At 43.5% G+C, this 26,771-nt stretch overlaps 1 protein-coding gene across 1 annotated transcript; it reads left to right on the forward strand.

Annotated features, from left to right (window-relative positions):
• Window positions 1-12,243: 12,243 nt before the first annotated feature.
• On the forward strand, window positions 12,244-26,154 carry LOC119846433 (guanylyl cyclase-activating protein 1). The gene is made up of 4 exons (XM_038380101.2): window positions 12,244-17,155; window positions 22,017-22,166; window positions 22,916-23,006; window positions 25,934-26,154. Exons 1-4 carry the CDS (start codon window positions 16,958-16,960, stop codon window positions 26,092-26,094), a joined length of 600 nt encoding a protein of 199 aa, XP_038236029.1. The 5' UTR covers window positions 12,244-16,957; the 3' UTR covers window positions 26,095-26,154.
• Window positions 26,155-26,771: the final 617 nt, after the last annotated feature.

Here is a 26,771-nt window from a genome sequence, read left to right on the forward strand (position 1 = left end):
AAACTATTAGAGCAATAGATGCAAAAGCCTTTCCAGAGTTTTGAATTTTATTTCCCAATGAATGAGTAGCAATGTAATACTCTGAAAATGGAAATCCAACCCAATGACAGTGTATTCAGAACTGCCAAATGCCACTGAAAAAATGAATCTTACATCCAGGGCAAAATGGGGGTAATATTAATTGCTGTATTAATGTAAATGTCTTTCTCATCATGAACCTTTGTTTTTGTACTTTTCTGGAAAAAATGATTAATAGGAAAGAAAAACAAAAACCTTTGGCAGTGGGACCTAAGCCCCTCACTGCAGACCTTTGATTCAGGAAATAAAACCTAAACTCCTATAGATACCATTCCTGCATTATGGGTTACAGTTGTGCTCAGTGCAGGACACGAAAGAACCAAAGGAAGGGACTCATAGTAGCTATAAATTAGGACTCAGATTCTGCTGCTTCACTCATATTGAGTAATCCCTTCCTCCAAGATGAATCCTCCTGAAGTCCAACAGGTCTCCTCTCAGAGTAAGCTACCACCCAGTGTGAGCAAGGGTGGTAGACTCTGGCCCGCAGTCTTTTTAACAGCTCTTTTCAAAAATGTTTGCATTTGTGACAAACTAAGGAACCAATCTGTCCAACCTTGACACCTATTATTAACTTTATCCATGCCTTGAATTTTCTGGGACCACTTGTGCACAGTTATTCTGATGTGTCATCTGGCCTAAGTCAAGGTCAAAATAAGGGAACAGTATTGCCTGCAGTTATGACAGGTAATAAGATAGAAGCTATAAAGAGACATTTTTCATAAGGGGGGGGGTTGTGGAGAAAACAATGTCAGCTCTTTGCCAGGGCCCACCCCAGATGTTCCTGCACCCCAGAGGTTTAAAGAAAATCCCCAGGTACCTCTCATGACTGGTGGTCAAACCAAATGAACACTCCCCCACCCCACTGCTGAGTAATATCAGCTTAATTTCCATCAGGTGTAGGGTAAATGCAAAATATGTACATTATAAGCAAACCAAACACTGTATCTTTGTGAAATATGCAAGACATTTGGCAAGTGCCCCCTGGTATTTGCAATGTTTGATCAAACCAGTTTAACTGGATATACGCATATAGACAAATTAACTCAAGGAGCAGGAGGGGAGGGAAGAGAGGAGCTAATCAACAGAGAAGCCAAGAGAATGTTATAGAGTGAGAGAAATCCACAAAGCTTTTGAGAAGAGCTGTTCCATGAAGGCGCTATGGCTACAGTCAACATAATTGCCCAGTGTTGTTACTGGTTAGTAGTAAAGTAAGATTCAACTCACTGGCACCCCTTTTCAGAAAAGGTGCTTATATACCCCAGTGACAAGGGCCATGTAAGAACCTGGATAGAGGGAGGAAGTCAGAGCCAGTGGGTGAAATCCTGGCTCTGCTGAAATCAGTGGCAAAATTCCAATGGGCTTCAATAGTGCCATGCTTTCACCTAGGCTGAATAAATGACCAGACTTGGTCTCATTCATATAGATGCACAGGTATGTTGTTGTTTTACATGTAAGGGCCCCCTCCTTGAGTTTCTCTTTTCCCTTCCCAGTTGCAGGTAGAAGGCCCACCCAAGCCAGCTCATACATCCCCACAGGAGGTGGGGCCAAGGGGGATAGCGGTGGGCACTTCAACAGACTGCAGCAGTTTCAAAGGCCCTGGGAGATCAGGAGGGGGAAGGTGGCACGGCAGGACCTACATTTACCCCCCTGCCCCCGGCAACAGCCAGTAACAGTCAGGAAGGGAGGTGATAAAGAGAGACCAATTTCTTTCAGCACAAGGCTATGTCTTCACCAGTCTTTTTTACTTCCAGTGAATTGATTGCTAACTAACAAGTGATACTTAACACTCTTATACAGGTTGTTGTGCACACCCCCCCCCCCCCCAGTTTGCTCCAGACTACAAATATTTGTTCTTTACCCCAGGCTCATCCCTAGGCTAGACTGGGTGAGGTCTGGGGAAGAGCACTGGTGAATGTTTGCAATGTGCTTGAAGGCCTCTGATAGGAGGCGACAGAGAGTTAGGATTTATAGGGTGAGATTTTCTAAAGCACTCAACTTTTGTCCTAACTCTGCTCCCATTGAAGCCAACGGTTTTTCAATGGGAGCAGGAAGGCCAACAGTGTGGCCTTGTGGAAATCCCAGCCATATACTGTGCTGGTGGGTGCTCTTTGTGCCTAAGACAGAGAACAATGCAAAATATTGGAATTGTATATAGCTTGGCATGTCACTTTAAGTATTCTGCACTTCTCCAAAAACAAAGGGCCAGGTACATCCAAGATATTATTGGAAACCACTGTGATTTCTTCATGCCAAGTCATTTTCCTCATGACAAAATCCTGTCTTGCTGTCCATGTTTGTTGAAAATGCACACATTACTGTTTCTAAAAACAGAAGTGGAAATATTTTCCAAAACACAGTACTTGTGTGTGTGTTCCCTCTCTTTCCTTCTCTGTTTTTATTGCATAAAAGTAAACACATGTGACCCATGAACTAAGTAAATACTAAGCCAAGAATAGCAGAGTGAGTTAGACACTGATAACGAAGAAAAGCACAAGACTGAGCAAGGAAAACTCTGGCTCTCTGGAAACCCCTCTCAGTTTAGATCTTGTCCATCAAGTTTTCTCTGAGCTTCACAGGGGCTTGGGAGGGGTATCACTGCTGATTGACATCTGGATTTTGCAGCTGTCAAGCTGTCAACTTTCTGCTAGAAATTATTTTTCTTTGTCCAGCAGTTAAAAGTTGTTCACTGTCTCTATGAGAACACCTGATGCCTGTAATGTGCCTAACAATGTCCATTATCTGCTGTAGAAATAGCTTATTCTGTGCTTTAGAAAAAATAAATCAGCAGCAGAAATTCAGGGTGTGATATCAGCCTTGTCATTTGAAGGAACAGTGCCACTAACTCAGGCAATAAGAGGGCCAGTAGACAATGGCCTGGTACATTTCCTCCAGAGGAGGGCAGTGCTTTACACAAACACATTCAAGTGTTTCAAATTAGGCACCTACATAAAAACAGTCTGATTTTAACATGGGAGCTACAGATGCTCAGCACTTCCTTAGGAGTGGATGGCCATGTGCATTTAGGTGCCTATCTGAAGGAATGCCTGTATGGCCTCCACCTATCCATCCCATCGTATATTACGAACCGCATCTATCCTTACATAATGACATTATCCTTTTAAAGCAGGTCTATTTGTGAGCACCACAGCTGTCAACTGAGATATTTAGAATTCCAACAGAAACAGCATACACATTCCACACACGTAGCACGCCACCAAGTTCCTGATTGTTAGTCAGAAATAAATGCCACTAGGAAACAAATGACTTAGGCTGCCAAAGACAACACAGTAGATAGATGAGTTTTCATTTGGCATTCTAGTAGCCAGTGATGTCACTAGCACTCCCAATTTCCCAAACGCATCTGCCGTGACAGGGACAATGCCAGATTCCATACCAAAGTCTGGTCTATTTCCTCAGTGAGTTATTGTAGAAAAGGCAAGTATATGTTTGTGTCATATCTTAAAGCACAATACCTGTGGCAGGTTACATAACTCAGGAACACAAGACTTCTATGAAACACTTCTTATTGCATGAAGTGAGTTAAGTTATTCATGCAACAAAGTGACAAGAAACTTTGCTAGCTGGTGAGGAGCTCATGTAAATAAAATGTGTAATCCACCCCTACAGAGGTGTAGTCCCTCTCTTCTCAGATTTAGCTATAACAGGTTGAGGCTGGAGCTCATAGACAGCGGAAGAACAAAGTAACTGTTGTGGCTGTGACAGCAATATCAATGTTATATTTCATCAGTGTGACATCAAATCTAGAAATATGAGTAACGAGCAAAACAAAGACATTTGAAATTTACAAAGGATTGTAAACTAAGGTCAAATCCTTGGAAAATTGGCTCAAGTGACTTTTTTAAAATTCAGGTGAACAGTATAAGTTAATAAACATGAATGTACAGATTACTTAATATACAATTATATAGACTTGTTAATGGAGATAGATAATACAGTGCTCTGATGATGTAAAGACATCAGAATGGCGTGCTAAGTATTAATATCTGCATCAATAACATTTTCTTAATGTGCCTGAATTTTGAATAATGAGAACTTCCATGAAAACAGTGGAAATTAACACAGTTTGGCACCGGCCAAGAGTATATCAAAATGTGGAAAAATGGCCTGTTTTCACAGTGAATTTTTTACACAAAGAAGATTTTCACTTTCATGCAGTGTTAGTGATTATTAACTAGTCAGGCATAAAATAGGGTCTGTTATAATTTTTCAAAGTATTTTGTTTATCACAGGATGAATTAGTCATTTAATAATAATATGTTTCTGATATGTATATTCTTGAGTGATTTTGTTGAATTTTCTATTCTTATGAAAGTAAATAGCTGGTGCGGGGCTGACACTATTAAATTTGTTTCACTTGTCACCTAAGCCAACTTTGAATTTGCAACTCTTGAGATGAAGAACTATTACTTTAATGCAAATCTGGTTCATCGGCGATAACATCTGAAAGACCCCTTTCCTCAGCTCAGGGATGCTTCAAGAAAATATCAATATTCAGGGGAGGGAAGGGAGAGGAGGAGGGGAATCATTCACTCAGAATTATTCACTCAGTAAAAAATGCATTTTCATTAAAAAAAAAGTCTGTAATCAGCATGGCAGCTCCACACAGATACACGAGTGAAGGGTTTTGTGCTGAGCAGTGCAGTGATATAACTGCCAGTGGTTCCCTATTCTTACAAACCGTCCTTATAGGATTGTACAGCATTATAAAGCTGTGCTGCTCCTGCCTGGTCATTGTGCTCTGGAAGAAAGTGGACTCTTCTAGCACTGTAGTTTGGAAGGGGAGCCAAGTTCTTTCGTTAGGTGTTTGGTCCTTTTGTTTTCTCCTAAATAATACTTGGAATGTAGACAGGGTCCCTTCCTTCAAGCTGGTCCAAACAGGCAGACCCCAATCCACCGAGGAAAGTCAGCCCCTCCCCAATAATTAAGTTGGCTTAAAACCCACAATATTTTTTTAAAAATAACACCCAGGTACTTTTTATGTGCCTTCCGCTTTCTGGGCCTCTCAGGGGCACTCTGGTCAATATTTCAGGCTCTTTCTCTGCAAGGATGAGGGCAAAAACAAACAGAAGAGCAGACGTTACTTTGAAAAATGAAAGCAGAGATTCACAGAACTCCAGGAGCTGGGGCTTTCGGGAAAACTTGAACTATCACTAAGGGTCAAGGCATTGGCAAGAGCGGGTGAGGCTAGAGACGGGCTGGAGTCTGGAGGGGCCCTGCGCAGATGCCAGGCTCTGCCCAGACAAAGTAGCTCAGGGGAGCAGGACCTTCCTATTCACAACACCCCTGATCATGGCCCCTGTCCCCACCAAAGTATGTTCCCTGGGGAGCCCGGGGGGAGAGACGTATCCGCCCCCTGCCCTGGCCCCCCAGCCCGGCTCTCCCGTTTGGGGGAAGGGAGGCCAGGAGCCCGTGGGGAGAGCTGACGCCTTGGCCGAGTCACAATGGCCTGGCCCCGCAGCACCGCGCACCGCCCCGCGGGCCGCCCGAGCAGAGGGCCCCGGTCACCAAGCCCCCAGCGGCCGCAGCTGCACCGGGCTCGGCCGGCCGCTCGCCAGCGCCTTAGAGCAGCGGCAGCCCACGTGCGGAGCGGCCGGGCGGCGGGATGACGCAGCCAGGAATCCCCGCAGGGGGGATTCCCTCGCAGGTAGGAGCCCGCCGGGCCAATGGGCCTAGCAGCAGGCACAGGAGGGGCGGCGGGGCCAGCGGCGTTCTCCGGTCGGCACTGGCAGGACCCACCCTGCCCCGGCCCAGTCCCCAGCCGCGGGGCAGAGAGAGCCTGGCCCGGGTGCATAACGCAGCGTGCATGGGCTGGGGAGGGTGGGAAATCCATGCCCTAAGGGAGGCGGGGATGGCCAAGGCAGGGAGGGACTCCCCCAGCTAGTTACTTTCCTGGGGAGAATAGAGCATTCAGCAGAATCACTCCAGAAAGTTTTGGCGGGGGGGACGCTTTTAACCATCCTGGGGGATGTGCAACAGCCCCCTCAAAGCAGAGACTGGCCCATGGCCATCCCCAGCAGAGCACAAGGCACTTGCACTCTGGGAATGGAATTCTCGCCCTGTCGCTCCAGGGATTGTCCATCTAGCTCAGCGCACATCTAGCTGGAAGTCAAAGTTTCAGAAACATCTAAACAACAAGGAGTCCGGTGCCACCTTAAAGACCAACATTGATTTGGGCATAAGCTTTCGTGGGTAAAAAAGGTGCCACCCGGACTCCTTATTGTTTTTGTGACTACAGACTAACACAGCTACCCCCTGTTACTTGAGAAGCATCTAAGTAACTTAGGAGCCTAAGTTCCATTTTCAAAAGTGACTCGGGCCTGTCTACACACTAAAGTTGCCCTGTCTTAACTATACTGGTAGCATGGATGCAGTTATAGATATAAATATGTTTCTATTGGTATAATTTATCCTTGTATGGGATGGGGAATATATGATACAAGTATAATCATCTTTGTACTGGTCTAACTGAGCCTACACCAGGGGTTGGACTGGTGTAACTATTTAGGGTAAAATGCCCACTCCCAGCTGAAATGGCTGTTCTGGCACAAAATCAATGTTTAGATTGGGCCTTAGGTACTCAGGCCTAGATTTTTAAAGGTATTTAGGCATTGCTGCACTCAGCATTGCAAAGCCAAACTGATTTAGGAACCTAAATTGCATTTCCAAAAGGCAGTTAGTCAGCTGATGTGATTTAGGCTCCTAAGTGTCTAAATCCCTTTTGAAAACAGGACACAGGTGCCTAAGTCACTTTGGTGATTTTGAAAATTTTATCCTAGGTGCTTTACCGATGAATTTGAGGAAGGGTCCTGGCCTTGAAGAGCTTGTCATCCAAACAGACTCACATAATGAAATGTCAACATATACATACATTATATGGATCTAAATCCACACCGTGTGTGTGCTCCCTGCACACCTATCTCTACTCCTTCTCCCCGTCCTCAGCCTTAACTCCAAATATTCAACCTGCTGTGACACCCCCCCCCTACTATTCTGGCAGCAGTGACTGGGTGACGCTGGTACTCTATGGGTGTGTTATCTTTCCCTATGAATTGTGAGAGAGGCCCCCTTTTTTTTTTACATGGATTATAGCAAACCATGACACATCAGAGCTGTCAGAGACACTGCTAATGTGCTGAACAGCTGGCACATTTAATGTAAGGCGGCTCTGGTCCCTTCAAGGCCATCTCATGTATAACGATGTTTATTGATTTATGACCTTCCCCTGAAGCACCTGGTGCTAGCCACTGTCAGAGGCAGGCGTACTGGACTAGATGGACCAGGGTAATGCAATTCCTGTCATCGCTTAATCTCATCTCAAAAGTGCACGTGCACAGGCGGTAGTGTTGTGCATGGTTACTGATGTGTATGTCACTGCTGTGACCAGCTATAGAAAGGGTCCTTGGAAACCAGCTGGATAACATAGAAAATACCTAGAGTTTGGGAACACCCACTGTTTTGCTGCTCTGTTAAAAGCTGTAATGTGTGTGGGAATGCAGAGTGCCCCATGTCCTTTAGTTTAGTTGCTAGTGAATGCTTTGAGCACAGATGAAGCCAAGCAAGGAGAGCTGTCTGTTTCAGTTTTAACCTATGCTGCCAAAACTTACAATTTTATCTCCAGTCTCAGGATATCTGGTGTTTTTCTTGAAATCCCAGCTCCTTGAGCCATGTAATGTCATGAGAATCTCAGCCTTCTTTAAAAAAAAAAGGTTTCTAGCTTTCAGGGTTACAGAAAATATGATCCAGCTGCATCTTAAAGGTTCAGAAAGCACATAAAAAGTGCCCAAAATTCATATTAAAAATGCATGATTTTTAAATCACTCATAATTTTTGGAGCCTGACACATGATTTTTGAATACGTCGGGTGGACAATACTGGGAAGCAAAAAGTCTCCTTTATAGTCACCACTAACTGCTCCGTTTTTTTCCCCTTGCATTCAATTTTCTCCACAATCATGTCTTTTAGATAAGGACTATACTAGATGCTGAAGTACTTATTATCTAATGCTGTTTGTTTAAAGGGTGTGGTAATTGTCTGCAGCATCTTTGGTATTTACTAATCTCAGGACTCTGTCTCGAAGCACATAATGTACTTTGGCAAGAGGTGAAAATTATAGTGGAAATGAGCAAGAAAATAAGGTCCCAGTTCTCCAAATGGGGTAAGATTTTCAGAAGAGCTCTGCACCAAACGTGTACCCAATGTGTTGGTACCCAACGTGCAAATGGCCATAAGAGTCCAAGTTATCCCCTGAGCTGTAATGTCCACACTACTATTTTTAGTCCACTAGCTGGAGCCCTGCTAATGTCAGTCTGTCTACTGGCATTGGGAGGCTCAGTTCCAGATACAATGTAAACGTACCATTAGTGACTTCAGAACTGGGGCTTAGACACTCAAGCCATCCTCTTTAGCTGGTGTATAGGAAGCAATTCTGCACATTCCAAGGAAGGTCTGCTATCACCTCTCATTCCTATCGCACACCTGGCACCGGGGACACTGCCTGCTTGGAGACTGTCATTCCCAGAAGTAAATGCCATCCTCCCAAAGTCAAGACACTTCAGACTGGGGAAGAGGGGTCAGCAAATCATGTAGAAAGCCTGTTGTTCCATAAGGCTGGAACATGCTGACCTCTCGCTTGTAATCTGCAGCTAGGTCTGATGCAAAGCCCAGTGGAGCCAATAGGATTCTTAACCTTGACTTCAATGAGTTCGGGATTAGGCTCTTAGAAAGCAGATAAGCTTCTGAATTGTAGTGGCATCCTGAGAATTTCTTCGAAGGGAAGATTTTCTCTCTTCCCCACACAGCCACCACGAAGTGGAATCCTGCTGCCACAATGCAGATGGAAGCACTAACCATTGGGGAGGATCAAGGAGGCACTGAGCTAAATCTGAGCAGCTCTCAGAAGCAGATGAAGGCTCCCTGAAGAAATGGTCCTGCAGTGAGAGCATTAAGGCCTCTGGCAGCTGGCTGTTTGGGGAGTGGATGACAGGAGCAGGGGGTAACTTTATGGGGTGCTGACCCCCTTCCCTCAAAGACAGTAGGCAATTTAATTTACATAATCATTTTACTCATCTTCCTGTTAAGTGATTAATAGGCTGAAAATAGATCAGCTGTATAAGCCAAGGTGTCATTGAAACCTCTTTACATGGTTAAAAATAAAGCTAGGCATCAAAGATTTTGTTTAGGATGCACAACTAATAATTGAACAGGGAAAATTTGGTTCCCATTTGACCTTTCCAAGGATTACAGGCATCCTCAGTGAAAAGCAGCATATCTCAAGCAGCTCTAAGTGGTGGTTAAGTAATGAAGGTAAAAAACATAATGTCCCTGCCAAGAAAGACTTCAAATTACCAATAGTAACAAAGTCAGAACAAGTGTGAGTGCAGTGGCAATTCTGGAGGAGCAGAACTGCTGGGTGATATAGAGTCACTCACTACACTAAATGTTTTATCTCTATATGTGCAGGGTAGTTTTTACTTCTGAGAGATGTTTGCACCTTCCCCAAGTGACCTGCATTTTTCAGCCCTATGTGCATTTAAATCCTATTTCTGTTTTCATTCTTTCAGAGCATTTAACACTAGCACAAGGTGCTGCACTGACGATCTCTGTTGACCCACAGAACAGATACAGCATGGGCAAGCTTTCCCCATGCCACCACATTGGTATGCATCAGCATAGAGGGATCACCTTTAGGGTTGAGAGAGGCATTTATGGTCTGTGTGGTCCCTGAATACTAGCAGGGCTTCTACCTGGTTGCAGTTCTGATATCAGTGGGTAGCTGATCCATTAGGAACTGGTCTAGGACCATCATCTAGTTGTTCATTAGCCTCTGAGAAATGAGTTTGATAGTAACAACATCTCGTCAGGGCTGAATTCAGGCAGCTGACCTAGGGATGAAGGGCTGTCCTCTCCCATTTCCAGTCTCCTGAGCTCTCCTGTTGCCGGTGCACTGACTCCTGTTCAATAGTTTCCCATCCTGGGTGTGTTTGTCATAAAGCTGGGTAAAAAAAGATCTGTGAAGAGAGAATGAAAATCTTTGGGGGGAGACGAAAGACTAAATTCTGTCAGCAGAGAAACATTGTTGCATGCTGTATTTTACCTGGTGAGGTGCACTTAAATGTGAATCTGTTCACACTACTTGCTGTAAGAATCCCAAGGCTTCATAACCATCACTGGGTGTAGAACTGAGACTCTTTTGTGCTAAAGAATTACGCCCTGACCCTTTAGTCTAGCACCCTAGGGATAGCTCAAAATACATGAACACAAGTGCGCTCTGTGATCAGGCTGGTATCACCTCATTCTGCAAAAAGATTATGTTAGTGCAAATTTGGAAGATGGGGTTTCCACAGGGGATATGCTCAGCTGGAATAAGATAGTGAACTGTGCAGCATATTTTGGGTGTGGTGTCATTATTGGCTCAAGACACAAGGAACATGTAGATCTCTATTGATTACAGATAAGATTTATTGATTCATATTTTCCTCTCCATCTTTTGCATATTTGTGTGCAAAATAAAAATAGACCCACTGATGCATGTGCCAAGGTCGTGGCTAGGCCCTGCAAAGAACATGTCATACAAGTAGCACAGAAATGCATGGCCTGGCAAGGCATCAGAAAGCCAGTGAGCAAATACAGCAGTGTGATCAGGGAGTTGCTGATACAGCTGTGTGAATAATTTAACTGATGGTCTCACATCACTGACAGTTCCAAAAAAATCAAAATAATGGTTTGGTTCCGCTCAAAGTGAAAGTGATTGAGTGTGTGTGTGAGGGGAATTTCTGGCAAATTGAAAGGTTTGGGAAAACTTTGGGTTCAAATGAAGCATTTCATGTTGGTCAATTTTAACAAAAACAAAGAGCAACATTCATTAAACTGAGGGGTGGTACCCGGTTGTAACCTGTAGCCTACTGATTAGGTCAGCTGGAACCTGGGAGACCCAGTTTTGAATCACTGCTCTGGACCAGGAACTTGGAATACTCATCTCCCACATCCTACATGAGTGCCGTAACCCTTGGGCTATGTATCCTGGAGTGGAGCTCTCTACATCTGTTCTGTTAAAGTTGTTCCACTTTGTATAAAATACACGAGTAGTTATTTGGACAAAGAAAGTGTGAGTGACTCTGGAGCACTCACCTTTATCCTAGTCCCTACTCCAATGAACATTTAATTATGTACAAACGCAGAACAAAAAGACAGTCCCTGCCCCAAACAGTTTGCAATCTAAGATAAGTGACAACAGCTAGACACAGACAGACAGATGGGGAGCACAAGAAAACAGTTTGAAAGCTCTTTACACCCACTTTGCAGTGTGTAAATGACTGCAAAAGGAGAAAGGTCACAGAGAATCGAGTCCTTCAGATCTACTTTTATGTTTGGTTTGTGAATTCCCTTGGTATATTTTTTCTTTATTAGTAGCATTTGTAAAAAGATGCTGTCAAGTTAAAAATAATACATTTTCTTTAAATAATCCCCTACCTGTGCTACGGGCAACACCTCAGATGCTCATTAAAGAATTTTAAATGGCCAGATTTTTACCATTTATATTAGTTGTTGATGTTTTGCTGTTCGGTGTAACTAGACTAGCCACTTTCACTACTGGGCCTGGTCTGTTTCACTTTCCAGTTCTCACGCACTAGTGCAGCACCATTATGTTTGGGTAGATGATAGAGAGAACATGAAGCTCGTACAATTCTGTGCAGGAAAAAAAGGATTGCAATGTCTCTTTGTTTGACGTTTCTTTTCACAGGTCAATGGGGCTCTGAAACCTACAGCTCCCATCAATGCCTGCAAGAGATCAAGGGGAAGAGAAACAGCCAAAGTGTTACAGGATTTTCCTTGTCCCCTGCGTGCATCCAAGGATCAGTCGTCTCCAATAGGCTATCGTAAGGACCAGTCTTTAGCCTATGTTTGTTCCTTTCGTCCTACACCTGGGGAGTCATAAGCCTGATTCGCTCAAGTTTGTCTTCTATAAATCGAATTACTCTAATTCATACGCGACGTTTTACACTGCGCAGACGCCAACCTGTGGGTACCGGTGTTGCCGGGACACTGATCACACCAGGAAGGTGATGGACGTTGAGCGTGCAAACATTGTCAAATGGAGACCCATTGTTGAGATGAAACCACAGTTGGTTACAATAAACCCAAAGCAATGAAACTGACAGTATGCTTGGCCCGAGTCTCTCATTTGTGCAGGATATTCTAGTGCAGTGTGTGGGTTGAAGGGGAAAGGTAAAGCTTATCTGGATGGCTGTAGAAGACCACTTGGGAGATACTGCAGGAGCTAAGCTTTCACAGCAGCCTAGCAAACAGCTATCGTCACTTCTACACAACTCCTCCCAGAATGCAGTGTAGTAGTGTAAACCTACCATTGCGGTTAAGTTACCAAAACTAGCCACTAGCTGGCACTTTAAATGAAGAATATTAAAATGACAACTGGTGCCTGTGATAGCAATGCAGTGGATATAGGGGTTGGGTGAATCCATCCACCTGATGAATGTACTGATCTCTGAGAAATATGTTGCCTAGAGTGTGTGTAATTGTAATGATATAGGAAAACCCAGTCAGACTTGTGTCCCTGTTGCTGGGAACTCTTTAAATTGAGGTAGTGAGACTCAGCAGTGAGGTGCATAAAATATTAATTCTACTGATCATCTATGTACTGCATGGGTATCCCCACAACTAAACGCCAGACTAAACGCTAGATGTCTTGCCCCAGCATGCACTGGGCTCAGTGTAGAACCTGGGCTGTATTCCCTAGGAGCTGGTCTCTTCTTTGGTTTCCCAAAGTCCTGGTCAGACTCTGGAAAGCATAATAACCCCTTCATTGCTAGGCATGGTATGACATTGTGCTCAGTGAGGCAGAAAGCTCGTTTTGTGTTTGGAGCTGTAAAAACTTGTTTTGTGTTTGGTAATTATCACTGAAATGTATCAGGCACGGGGGAGGTCTCTACTAGCCCCGACTTAGACTACACTGTAAAAGATGTCAGGTGGCACAAGATATACAGGATTTTTTTTAATAGTCTGCGAATCAAATGCATTGGCAGAAAGGTACAACTATAATCATAATATTTTGTCCTTCTGTAGCATTGTGAGCTGATGGACTTCCCACTCTGCTCTGAACAGTGTAGTCATAAAGTCCAAACGTATCCTCTTTCCTGGAGTTTGGCTTGACTGGCAGTTGAAACAATAACAGTATGTCATAAATCTTAGCCCAAGTCTGGCTGGTCCTAGGGCTTCCCTGCTGAAATCTCTGTGCCCCAGACCTTGTGGTCGGATGATCATCACACACTTCCTATCTTCGTAGAATTAACAAGCCATGCCTGCTATAATGATCCAACAGAACTTACTCAGCAACTTTATGTAGGGTTCTAACTCTTATTAACAGAGTGGGTTGGGGGAGAACCTGGACTCCCCGTTAGAAGCACCTTTTAGCAAAGGAGTTTAAAGCATTTTACAAGTAATAATTAACTAAGCCTCATGACCACCCCCATGAGGTAGAAGACTATCATCATCCCCCTATTTACTGCTGGAAACTGAGGCCCAGTGAGCTTAAGGCCCAGAAACTCAAAGGTGTTTAGGCACCCAACTTCCACTGAAATAATTTAAAACTAGGCACCTAAATAACTCTGAGGATCTGGGCCCACGTGCTTAGCCCAACCTCATACAGGGAGTCTGTAGCACAGCTGGGAATTTCACATGGCACCTTGCAATATCCTGAAATAATTCAGGGCTTTCATTCTACTCAATGTGTGCTAGAGATTAGCCCTAACAGCCAGAGCCAAGTTTGGATGTGTTTAAACCGGATTCATTTCAGGCCCATCTCTTCTGTCTGATCCTGCTAACAGCAGGTGCCACTGCATTTACTGACTCTGAATTGAAGAACTGAGTACACTTAACACTAAAGAACAGTGGCACCTCATATTTCAGATGCTGTCAAGATGCACAGGGGAGTGGAGGCCTCCATTTGCTTCATGCGTTCCCCCTTTAGCACTGAATGTGAGTGTGAGGGCTGTTTCCCCTGGGTCCTGGGTATCTCCACCGGAAGCTCTTACAAAGCATTGATATTTCATATACTGTTAGCACATTGGTGTCTCTTGAGGTACAAGCCCACACTCTTTTATTAGTGGTTTATTTTTAGGTTGCCTGATCATTGGGAACTGGGGATTGCTAGCGTGATGAGCAGTGCAGAGCAGACAGCTTACAGGCAGAGGCCATGCTGGGACACAGCAGTCGAGAAAGGTAAATTCCTCCTTCCCTTAGGGGTCTAGCCAGGGGCCAAGACCACTTTTGCTGATTAGAGGGCAGCCCCCTGGCATCACAACCCTAAGGGCCAAATCTGCTCTTCCTTTGCACTGGCACAAACCCAGATGTAATTCCATTGACTCTGGATTTGGAAAGTAGATGTTCACAGGTGTAACCTACCGCTGAATTTGACCCTAACGGGTGCTTATATCAGCAGCAAATCTGGGGGAATCTCCTTACATCCTGCACATCTGTGAGGGTTGCTCTCGATTCCTCCAGTGGCACAAGGTGTTTCCTTGCCCATGATATTAATCCCTCTTGCACAAACCACACAGTTCTGTCACTTGCTGAGCAGAAAGTGCTCTGCGCTGCCCCTGACAGAGCAGCTCCTTCCCAAGGTACATTTCCCTTCAGCATGAGTAGGGGGAGGTGCAGCCAATGAGAATGCCGCAATTGGCATGCAGAGGAAGGTCACCAACTACCCTTCAGGGGGTGCTGTTGACTCTCCCGGTGGGCTGGTTCTCCCCACGGGCTTGGGCAGAAAGGGAACCCCTGGCCCTGCCCCTCCTTACCCCCTTGTGCACCTATTGTGCATCTCTAGGTTTGTTGTGCAGAGGGTGCGATTGTGCTAGGCCCATACATTGGTTGCACATGGGGAGGAAAGTTTCTTGTGCTCTCCTTCCTCATGTTAACCCACATAAGGGCCAGGAACAATCTCTGCCATAAATAGCTCAAATAAGAAGGTCAGCAGAGGGGGTCTGAGGAGAACTTCTGCTTCCATCGAGGCAAAACAGGGCAGGTGTGCAATCTATTAGGTGGTTAGTGCATAGGACTGTGGGGTCAGGGCTCCTGGGTTCTCTTCCCAGCTCCAGGAGCATGTGCAGTGTAATGGTTAAAGCAGAGGATGGCGAGTCAGGCGCCTGGGTTCTGTGGCTGATTCTGCCATTGAATCACCTTCCTGTAGCTCAGTTTCTCCTCTTGTAAAATCTGCAGAAATAATACTGCTTCGCCTCTGAAGGAGGAAGTGTGAGGGTTAGTGAATTAATGTTTGCAAAGCCCTTTGAGGCACACTCAGGTGAGAGGAGCTCTCCATGTTCAGCTCATGGTTAGCACAGTTTGCTTTGTAGATGTCTGGGAAAGGTTTTGCTTTTGCGTGTTCACATTTTCCTTGTTGAATTTCTCAGTGCTGGCTTGTTGGAGTACACTGCCCTTGTTATACTGACTGTCGCTGGAATCTCAAACCTCACAGTATTTCTGCTGGAAAAACCCTGTTTTCAGCCTTATACTATTCTTCCAGGTTTTTCACTGCTGTTTGCCCCGCTAAGTGTTTCTGCTGTCCAGCCATTGTCAAGCTTCTAGGAAATGTAGTTGACAAAGAGTTGGTGAAGTGTAACCAGCCTGCACACTTTTAATTTGAAGCCTCTCTTTTATTATTCGTAACTGAATAAATCCAGGGAAAGCAGCATCAGGCCATGTTCAGAAATTGGGCTCCTTGCGGTGTGTAGAAGAGGTGTGTAGAAGAGAAAAATATTTATGAATACTATGGTGTAAATCCAAGTAGCTCTATTAATTTTATACTCTAGCTGAGGATTTGGCCTATTACACATTTTAGGATAAATTTTTTTTAATTCTTCTCTGTTTGTTGCACCTTAGATATGAAAACAACATTGGGCCCAATTCTCATTCATGCTAAGACCTTTTCACATATCTCTGAGGCACATAATAATTGGCGGCAGATCCTTAGCTGGTATAAAGTGTCATAATGCCATTGAAATCAGTGGAGCTATGACAATTTATTAATTGGAGATTTGCCCCCTGGACCCAATCTCTGCTAGGAGGGCTGCTGGTTAGGGTTTAGTGAGTGGTTAGTGATTCTCTTTCCTTGATGTTGTCCTAGGCCATCAAAATTAACCCCAGCAAAACACATGCGACAGGAGCTGAAGTGTTTTTCTCCCCAGCCTGACTTTTCATTCTCAGGTTGCTGGCCACTTTTGGAAACCCTCTGGCTATAATGGGTTCTAGGGGAGAAGTGAAAGGACAGACTAACAAAGGGTCTTCGGAGTACTTTACTCTCTTCTCTTTTGTTCTGATGTTAGTATCAGAATCATCACTCACATGGTCAGACACAAAATCAGAAATGAAGTGGATTAGGAGATTATGCTTGGAGCAAATCCTGCCACCATAATCTTACCTGTAATCTGCAGGTCTCCCATTTTACCTCCTTTCTATTTTAACCCTGAACTCTGGATGCCCCAGTTGGGATCCCATCACTAGCTCTTCCTCATTGGCTGGATTAGGATTTGCTGCATACTTAAATGTCAGGTCCTTGTTTGAAGAGAGTTTTGCGATTTTAAATTCACTTTAGGAAGTGTGAAACTCTCTCTGGAGGGGTGCCTTTTTTCAGCTCTGTGACCCATGACAGTGAACTAGAAGAATCTTGCACTTGGGTGTTTGGGTTCTCTAATTAGTGTAACTCCTGTGACATCAGCTGATTTTGAAACTTTAAGACAAAAAATAGAATTGAAAAAAAAAACCCAACCAAACCCCCAACAACCAAGAAGGAGAAGTCTTCAAAATTTCCATTCTTCCTGAAAAATCCTGACAATTTCTTTGTGTGGAAATGGGGAACATGGATGGGAAATCCGTGGAAGAATTGAGTGCCACCGAGTCCCACCAATGGTATAAGAAGTTCATGACGGAGTGTCCCTCAGGCCAGCTCACCCTGCATGAGTTCAAGCAGTTTTTTGGTTTGAAAAATCTGAGTCCAGCATCAAACAAATACATTGAGCAAATGTTTGAGACATTTGACTTTAATAAGGTAAATATTACCATCCCTATTTAATATGTATGTACCTGTGTATATATATGTGTGTGTGTGTGTGTGTGTGTGTGACTACGGTTCCATAGGTACTCTGATAATACAAATAAAAATAATATATAAATATGGCCTGTCTTTCCATTGCCTTACATGTTATGTAGTCATTTACACCCATGTAAAGGGCCAACTGGGTGTAAAACACTATCAAATCCATATTCTCCACTCTCCAACAACCAGTTTTGGTAGCATTTTGCACCTACTTTGCACTCATATTGCACAGGCCTAAATGTCTGAACAATTTGCAAGATGGTAGAGAATCAAGGTCATATAAATATATTTATGTGAAAGTATTTAACATGAATGTCTCATATGACTCTGTTATATGAATGCAGGTAAAAGAAAAGGGAATCTTTCCAAAACAAATGTTCCATCTTTTTTAGTTTTAAATTATTTGAATTGTAGGTATTTCTGTTTAATACAACTTTAAAAGAATTATTTTAGTTGCTGGTTTCTAATCCCTTTAAAGTAAACTACCTTTTAATCCCAAACTGTCTAATGTCACGGAAGTAAAAAGAAATTGAGTCAAAAGTGCCGCATTCATTTGACGGAGCAACAGTAAGTTCCACATCCACTCAGTATGGCGTGTTCCCTGGCTTAGGGCAAAGATGAAATTTTTTTATTTTTGATTTCTATGTTTATTATCGTTGGATTTGTTTTATTAAACAGCTGTGTTTTCCTTGTGCTGGGCTTCTCTTTTTACAACTTTTTAAAATGTCTAATTACTTGCTCCTACTAAATTCGTTCATGATTGTCAGAAGGTGCTGTTAGGAGCAAAAGCACCAAATGACTCATTGAGGCTTTGGGTAGAGCAATTGCTACTAATGGATGCTGTGCTTTGTCGTAGGAACCGATCTTGTTCCCATTGAAATCAGTAGCTAAATGTCCACTGACTTCAGAGGGAGAAAGACCTGATCTTTAAGATTATTTTTTAACAGTGTCCTTTATGGGCCTGATCCAAAGCCCATTCAAGTCAATGGAAAGACTTGCATGGGCTATATCAAGCCATATTTGGAGAACATTTGTTATCATCCAGAATCACTTCCTTGGCTGCCATATCTGCATCCCAGTGATGGCTGAAAGATCCCTCAATATGCAGGCCCCAAGTCATTACTGCATGGCCAGTCTTATGCCGACACAAGTTCATTGGCTTCAGTGGAGTTACACCCACATACTTCTCTGCGTAAAGCAGGAGTGAATCAGGCCCATCAACTTGTAAGGAGCTATCAGCAGGAAATGAAATGAAAAGAATTGCTATCTAGGAATAACTAACTAGCCTCTGTTACACTGATATAAATCCGGAAGTGACATCACTAGAGTGATTCTGGATTTGCCTGTCTTCATGGTGTTTACTGATGCGCCTCATCAAGGTATCTGTTCACCTTCCATATAGGACAGATTGGCAGCGGTGGAGGCCTTAGTGTCTCTTCCCCCTTTTCAGGATAAGAAAGCAGGGCGTAAGGTAGCTTTATTTATTTAAGAGGGTTTATTTGGGTCTAATTGACTGCGTAATGGCATGGCCCTATCAATAGTTGGCTTTCTGTTTATCTATCAGACCTGAAGAAGAGCTCTGTGTAAGTTCAGAAGTTTGTCTCTCTCATCAGCAGAGGTTGGTCCAATAAGATATTACCTCACCCACATTGTCTGTCTCACAAACTGCCATTCATAACATCCATCAGCCCTTGCTGAGGTTTCATTTCATCCCAATAGTTTGTGTCTAAAATTCAACCCAGTGCAGAAAACGTGAGTTCTATCCACTGCTGAAATCCTTGACCTAGGGCTTAACTGAGATTTAAGTGTCACCTAAGCCTTGTGCAGGCCATCTGGTCAGGAATTAATTTCACCCACACAGAAAGCTCTCAGTAGGTGAAATACAGGAGATTACTCTCCAGGCTGCATAGAATGGGAGCCCTGCAGAGCTGTCTGTTGAAAAGTGTGTTGAACTCCAAGATGGGAAGAAGCATCTTTGGAGCCTCCTTGCACCTTGCAGGAGCATGGCTGCCATTCAGTACTGTGGAATAAAGCAGATGATCTGTTCTTTAACTGGGCCCCCAGAGCAGTGGGCTGATTCCATGACAGTACATGGCCTATACTTCCCGAGGAATTACCATTGCTTTGTATAATGTGCCATTTTTCACTTGAAATATGTTTGGGAGTATGCCTTGCGGCAGTTTAAGAAGTTGTGACTGTCAGCGATCAATACCTAGAGCCAGGACAGTGACTAGCAAGCTCCCTCCTGCATAGCGCTGCTGCAAATACACCTGTCCTGACCTGTAACTTCCCCTGAACTAAGCCTCTCCAGCTGAATGTACCCAACTGTAGTGTGGGGCAAATGTAATGAAGCAGAAAAATGAGGCTAAAACCCCTTTCCCATTGTGGCCTGACCAAGTGTGAACCCAGGTTTCCAGAGGGAAAAGATTAAAGCGCAAGACCCCATTCTACATGCTCTTTGTGAATTCTCTTCTCCCCTTGACGTCTGCATGCAAATCCCATTAGCAGTGAAAAGAATTACATATGCACATGGATGGGATAGTGTTGGGTAACCCATCAGATTTCATCTGGATAAGCCTGTTCTTCTTTGCTTCCTGAGATATAACTGTATTGCATAAAGAGATTCTCATAGCACAGAATAGCTCTCTAGGTTTAATTAATCTCTAAACCCAGCAGATACTCTGAGATCTTGTTGATTATTAACACATTGTGCATCTGCAAATTTAAAAATTACCACCTTTGGGGTGGAGGTGTTTGGGGCAACTAAAATGAACTGCTGCTTGCATTCAAAATGCACTGGAGAGAGGGCGAAAGCCTTTCACCTCTGCTAGTTTCATATAGAGCAGATGAACTCTAGGTCCTTATGTCTGTTTGGTTTGCATATTTATTCAAAATTGGAAATCAGCAGGACGCAGAAAACCTTATCCAGAGCAGATACAATTCACCCCTGTGCAGGGGGACAGGCACAAGGCATATGCACCAGTTAAGCCTGCAAAATAGGTCTTTAATTGTGTCAAGGTTCCTTCCCCACTCTGAACTCTAGGGTACAGATGTGGAGACCTGCATGAAAACCTCCTATGCTTACTTTTACCTGCTTAAAACTATTTTACCTTTTGCCCTTGGACTTTATCGCTGCCACCACCAAATGTCTAACAGGGATATAATTGGGAAAGAGCCCGTTTGGAAACGTCTTTTCCCCCAAAATCCTCCCAACCCTTATACCCCCTTTCCTGGGGAAAGCTTGATAAAAATCCTCGCCAATTTGCATAGGTGAACACAGACCCAAACCCTTGGATCTTAAGGACAATGAAAAAGCAATCAGATTCGTAAAAGAAGAATTTTAATAGAAGAAAAAGTAAAAAGAATCACTTCTGTAAAATCAGGATGGTAAATACCTTACAGGGTAATCAGATTCAAAACATAGAGAATCCCTCTAGGCAAAACCTTAAGTTACAAAAAAGACACAAAAACAGAAATCTACATCCCATTCAGCACAGTTTATTTTCTCAGCCATTTAAAGAAATCAGAATCTAACGCATATCTAGCTAGATTACTTCCTTAGTTCTAAGACTCCATTCCTGTTCTGTCCCCGGCAAAAGCATCACACAGACAGAGAGAGAGAGGCTTTGTTTCTCCCTCCCCCAGCTTTTGAAAGTATCTTGTCTCCTCATTGGTCATTTTGGTCAGGTGCCAGCGAGGTTATCCTAACTTCTTAAACCTTTACAGGTGAAAGGGTTTTTCCTCTGGCCAGGAGGGATTTTAAAGGTGTTTACCCTTCCCTTTATATTTATGACAAAGTGGAACTTAAGTGTTGCCCATTCCCTGTGCTGGCCCTGGCACGGGGGTGGATGTCCCCCCAGAGAACCCTTGTTTTGCTGAAATGCAGAGGAAATCTTTGATGCCTGATTTTTTTTAAACTCCTCCCAAATTAGGGCTTCTCTATCAAAAATAGTACCCTGCACTTTTGAGGTTCAGGTTCCATTTGCTCCAGCAAAACTTGAGTTTGGCTTTTGTTTTGTTGTGTCCTTCTGGGTACCAGGGGCAAGAATGAATTACCAGCATGACTCTTGATTGTTTGAATAGCCTGGGCTTCCATTTGCAATAGTTAAAAATACATGAACTTAATTAAATTTAAAAAATAAATGTCTAAATTAAAGAAAGAAATGTTTTCCCAAATGACATACAACTGGGTTTCCCAATTCCCATCACTGCTATTGGAGAGAAATCACTACAGTTTGTTATATAATAATATTTATTCGTAGTATTTATTAATAAAGTAATAATTCAAATGAACGTATTTAGTTTTTTTTCACCAAATGATTTGGTTAAATGGGAAGGATAGTCTAATGGTTACAGCCCTTAGAGACCTGAGTTCAATTCTCTACTCCACCCCAGACTTGGGTAAGTCACTTAGTCTGTCAGTGCTCAGTTCCCCATCTGTGGAATGGGGATAATAGCACCACCAGACCTCACAAAGGTGATGTGAGGATGAATACATGAAAGATTGTGAGGTGCTCAGATACTACAGTGATGGGGGCCAGATAAGTACCATCGATTTCAAAGTGCTTTTATACTTCTTGGACCAGATCCTCAGTAGGTATAAATTAGCATCATTTATTGACTTCACAGGAACTACAGCCAATTTACACCAGTTTAGGATCTGGTCCAGTAGTTAGAGAAAGGTAAGTAATATTATGCCAGTTTTATTACAGAAATGCAGTCAGCTGTTCCAAAAGATATCAGACAGCACCTTTAAAGCTGACTGTCTGACGCATCTTCACCTCTGATGTAGCCCTGTTCTTGTGCTTTTCAGGATGGCTACATTGATTTTATGGAATATGTGGCAGCTCTGAGCCTTGTCTTGAAGGGAAAAGTGGAACAGAAACTGAGATGGTATTTCAAGCTCTATGATGTGGATGGGAATGGCTGCATTGACAGAGGAGAATTATTGAATATCATCAAGGTGAGCAATTGCCGCTCTGCCTCTCTTTTCTTCAGCCAATAACTGTGTTGCCATAGCACCTTGGATATCAGCCATTAGACAAATGTACAGAGGTAGAAAGGCCATAAGAACACATTTCCAAAGGGAGAACATTCCAAGCCAGAGAGGTAATTGTGCTCCGTCAACTGGCAAATTCGCAAGCATTGGCCAAATTTTTAGTCCACTCACAATACTGGGCTGAAGGACCTTCAGGCTCAGTTAGGCACAAATTGGGAATAACAGCAGTGACTTGTGCCAAGCCTGGTGTGGGCATGCATTGTGCCAGTTGTTGTCCCCCACTGCTGTGCTGATGGACTGGAATTCCCTTGCAGTTCAAGTCCTGAACCCTCGGCCTCCACACATCTCCCCATGTAACTTCCAGTTCTCACCTGCAGCAATCCCTTCTGTTCCAGTCTTGGCTGTTTAGATACATCAATTTAAGACTAGGTTGAGACTCGCACTAAGGATTTGAAACAGGATTTACAGACGTCAAAGGTTTATGAGTTATCCCAATGTGCCTCTGTAGCTACTTAATCTTTTAATGCATTTAATGTGTTTTAAATTGATTTGAATCTTTTTAAAAAATGTACTTGTTATCCCTTTGAGAACCTAACCCATTGCATAAAAATTTGGTAATTTATGCTACACCCCTTTGCTACTCACAGCCCGCAGATTCATAAATCTACCCAACATGCTCATTAAATGTTCTCTATGTCCTTCTTTGCCTCCAGGCTATTCGAGCCATAAACCAATGTCACGAAACAATGACAGCTGAGGAATTCACAGACATTGTGTTTGATAAAATCGATATTAATGGAGACGGTAAGGAACTTTATATGCCTGAGAGAGCACTGCACTAACTTGAACCCCCTAACTCTAATTCTTCCTGCCAAGTTACTGCAAACTCCTGGAATGCCCAGAAACAGAGCTGTCAAAAATGGATCTGAAGCATCTGAACAGCCAGATCTTCGGCTGGTTTATATGGCTGTTGCTCCATTGACATCAGTAAAGCTATGGCCATTTACATCAGCTGAGGATCTAAAGATCTGGCCAAAAAGCTTTAGAGTGCGAGGGGAAATCTAGCTCCCAGTCCTTTTAAATGTTGTTCAAGGTCTCAGCAAACTAAGAAGAAACAGGTACCATCTAACCTGTCCATTTCATCCTCTCCTGTTCCCCCCTTGGCTGAACTCTAGGTGCTTATACATTTCTCACTCTTAATCATAGAATCATAAGGTTAGAAGGGACTGCAAGGGTCATCTAGTCTAACCCCCTGCCAAGATGCAGAATTTGTTGTGTCTAAACCATCTAAGACAGATGGCTCCAGCCTCCTTTTGCAAACCTTCAGTGAAGGAGTTTCCATGACCTCTCTAGGCATCTTTTCCATTGTCCTACTGTTTTTACAGTTAAGAAGTTTTCCCAGAGATTTAATCCAAATCTGCTATGCTGTAGCTTGAACCCATTGTCTCTTGTCCTGCCCTCTGTGGCAAGAGAGAACAACTTTTCTTCATCTTTTTTGTAGCAGCCTTTCAAGTATTTGAAGACCGCTATCATGTCCCCCCCTTAATCTCCTCTTTTCCAAACTAAACATATACCACTTCCTTCAGCCTTTGCTCATATGGCTTGTATTCCATCCCTTTGATCATCTTTGTCACTCACCCCGGTTCCTTTCCAGTTTCTCTACATCTTTTCTGTACATTGATGACCAAAACTGGACTCAATACTCCAGCTGAGGCCTCACCAGCACCGAGTAGAGTGGTAGTATCATCACCTCCCATGACTTGCATGCTATGCCTCTGTTAATGCAACCTAAAATTGCATTTCCTTATTTTGCAACAACATCACACTGTTGACTCATGTGGAGGTTGTGATCCACCACAACTCCCAGATCCTTCTCACCAGTGCTGCTGCCAATCCAGTTATCCCCCATTCTGTATTTGTGCATTTGTTTTTTCCCCCCTCAGTGTAGCACCTTACATTTGTCTTTGCTGATTTTCATTTTGTTGTCAATAGTTCAGTTCTCCAATTTATCAAGATCCCTTTGAATTTTAGCTCTGTCCTCCGAAGTGTTTGCAACCCCCACCCCTCAGCTTTGTGTCATCTGCAGATTTGATCAGGATGCTCTCTATTCCTACATCCGCGTCATTCATAAAGATGTTAAACAACATCACAGCCGGTACAGATCCCTGTGGAACTCCACTTGAGATCTCCTTCCAATCTAACATCATTCCATTAATAGTTACTCGCTGTTTGCAGTTGTTTAACCAATTAGGTATCTACTTAATGGTAGTTCCACCAACCCCCCATTTCTCCAGTTTACTTATCAGAATGTCATGTGGGACTGTGTCAAAATGTGCTCTGCTTCTACCAATCCCTAGAGTTTAAACAGTCTTCAGGGGTGTGAGATGATTTTTTTCAGATACTTCCCAAATTTCTTGTCTAAACACGATCTACTTAATTTTTTATAGTATGTATAAAAATGACTTACTTGTTATGTTAAGCTTTGTATCCTTGTTATAGAACCCCCTGGTTTAGTGTGTTTGTTCCTCTGTGCACTTTAATGTAGTGCTGTTTCAAACAATACTAAAACCTAAAATTCAAAAATGAAAATCAGAAGCCCTATTTAAACAGTTCCAAAATAAGCATGGGGTTGTAACATCAACATCTCAAGCTCTTGTCATAGTGTTTGAATTTAATGTCCATATTCCCAAGGGCCCAGAATCCACTAGGGGGATTAAGCAGAGGATGAGATTAAGAAAGAGAAACATTTAGCTGAAATGTCAAGATAAACTTCTGGAGTGAGTTATGCACTCCGCTGGGAAGAGTCTCCCAACAGGACTGGTAGAAACCCTTTGACTGGGGAGATTTAAAACGATACTGGAAACTTTTAGAGAACGGTCCTAGACTGCCTGGCAGGGAGATAGGCTCCTTTTTTTATCTCTCTCCTTCAGTAAATAAATCCTGTTGGTTCCAGATTTCTAATGCTAGTTTTGATCTATAAGGCCTTAATGGTGTAGGACTTTGCCCCTCTACTCATGACATACTGATATAAGTGCGATCAGAGGAACTCAAGCTGGACAGAACAAGGAGATCCCAATAACACAGAACAAGGAGTTATGGTCTCAAGTTGCAGTGGGGGAGGTTTAGGTTGGATATTAGGAAAAACTTTTTCACTAGGAGGGTGGTGAAGCACTGGAATGAGCTACCTTGGGAGGTGGTGGAATCTCCTTTCTTAGCAGTTTTTAAGATCAGGCTTGACAAAGCCCTGGCTGGGATGATTTAGTTGGGAGTTGTTCCTGTTTTGAGCAGGGGGTTGGACTAGATGACCTCCTGAGGTCCCTTCCAACCCTCATATTCTATGATTCTATGACACCCCTCTTTCTAAAGGAGAGGGAACTGGCCGTTGATGGTTCTCTGTGAGAGGCCTGCAGCTCTCAGACAGGCTTCCCCTCCTGGCAGAAATGGCCCTGTGGTCTACTGTTCTTCAGGGCACACTGCAAGCTGCTTCTGTTCACAGAGGCTGGGAAGGAGGTGGGTTTTGAGAGCGATTGGAGCTGTGGAGAGGAGTGGCATGGCTTTGAGGTTGTGCAAGTAGTTTAATTTTATTTGGCAGGGGGCCGAGAACCATGGCTAGGCCCTTTCTTACGTTGTGTCTACATAATTCCTCTGGGCCTGATTCAAGGCCCATTGAAGTCAGAGGAAATGGGGGCAGGATTTAACAGAACCCTCTTTGCATATGTTCCTGCAATCAGGTGAGCTCTCCTTGGAGGAGTTCATGGAGGGAGTACAGAAGGACGAGCCGCTCCTTGAAATTCTCACCCGGAGCTTGGACCTGACGCACATTGTCCAGATGATCCAGAATGATGGGAAGAACCCGCAGGGCTCGGATCAGACGGGAAAGGCGGCTGAATAGAAATTTTCAAAACTTTTATTTTATTGTCTAACATTATTAAAAAATGGGGGGGGGTAGGGAAATTGGTTTTCATGCCACTTAAGACTTAGGGTCAGAACCTGACTCCATTAAAGCCAAGGACAAAACCATCTGATTTCAAAAGGAGCAGCACCTGGCTCTTAATGGAAGCTTAACCCCTGGGGGAGGCCTGATGTGAGCAAGGGGCAGGTGAAGTAGGACTGCAAAGGCACTCTGCCCAGGGGTGAATTTCCCACTCTGAGAGTAGAGTGATAACCACAGCTATGTGACCTATATGGAAATCGGTATGTGAAAAACACAGATGACCTTCCAAGGACTTTGCAGAGTTCAGTTCATAATGTACAGCTTTTCTGTCAGTCAAATCAGCACAGATTCCATGGTTACTGCAGGAGTTCAAAGCAAATAGGCAATAAGGGTGCAATTTGGACCTGCGCAGGAGCCCTCAAAAAAAGACTTAGAGCACCCCTTAAATCCTTAACACGTGTTAAATGGCAACATGGGCATCTGTGGACCCACTATGCTGGGGTCAATTGCACCCTTGCTGATCAGAGCAAATCCCTCTCTGGTTAGGCCTGTGTATGTGTGTGTTTGGGGGAAAGGGAACTAGGTTATACTTAGAGGTGTTTTAAAATATAGTAAACACACACACGCGCTCACTG

Source organism: Dermochelys coriacea, chromosome 21 (genome assembly GCF_009764565.3).
Source record: "Dermochelys coriacea isolate rDerCor1 chromosome 21, rDerCor1.pri.v4, whole genome shotgun sequence".
Lineage (NCBI taxonomy): Eukaryota > Metazoa > Chordata > Testudines > Dermochelyidae > Dermochelys > Dermochelys coriacea.

What these genes read in the sequence shown, in the direction of transcription:
- LOC119846433 (XM_038380101.2), top strand. Translation starts at nt 16,958, where the DNA reads ATGGGGAACATGGATGGGAAATCCGTGGAAGAATTGAGTGCCACCGAG. An exon ending in AGACATTTGACTTTAATAAG is followed by an intron (nt 17,156 to 22,016) that starts GTAAATATTACC and finishes TGTGCTTTTCAG; the next exon opens with GATGGCTACATTGATTTTAT. An exon ending in AATCGATATTAATGGAGACG is followed by an intron (nt 23,007 to 25,933) that starts GTAAGGAACTTT and finishes TCCTGCAATCAG; the next exon opens with GTGAGCTCTCCTTGGAGGAG.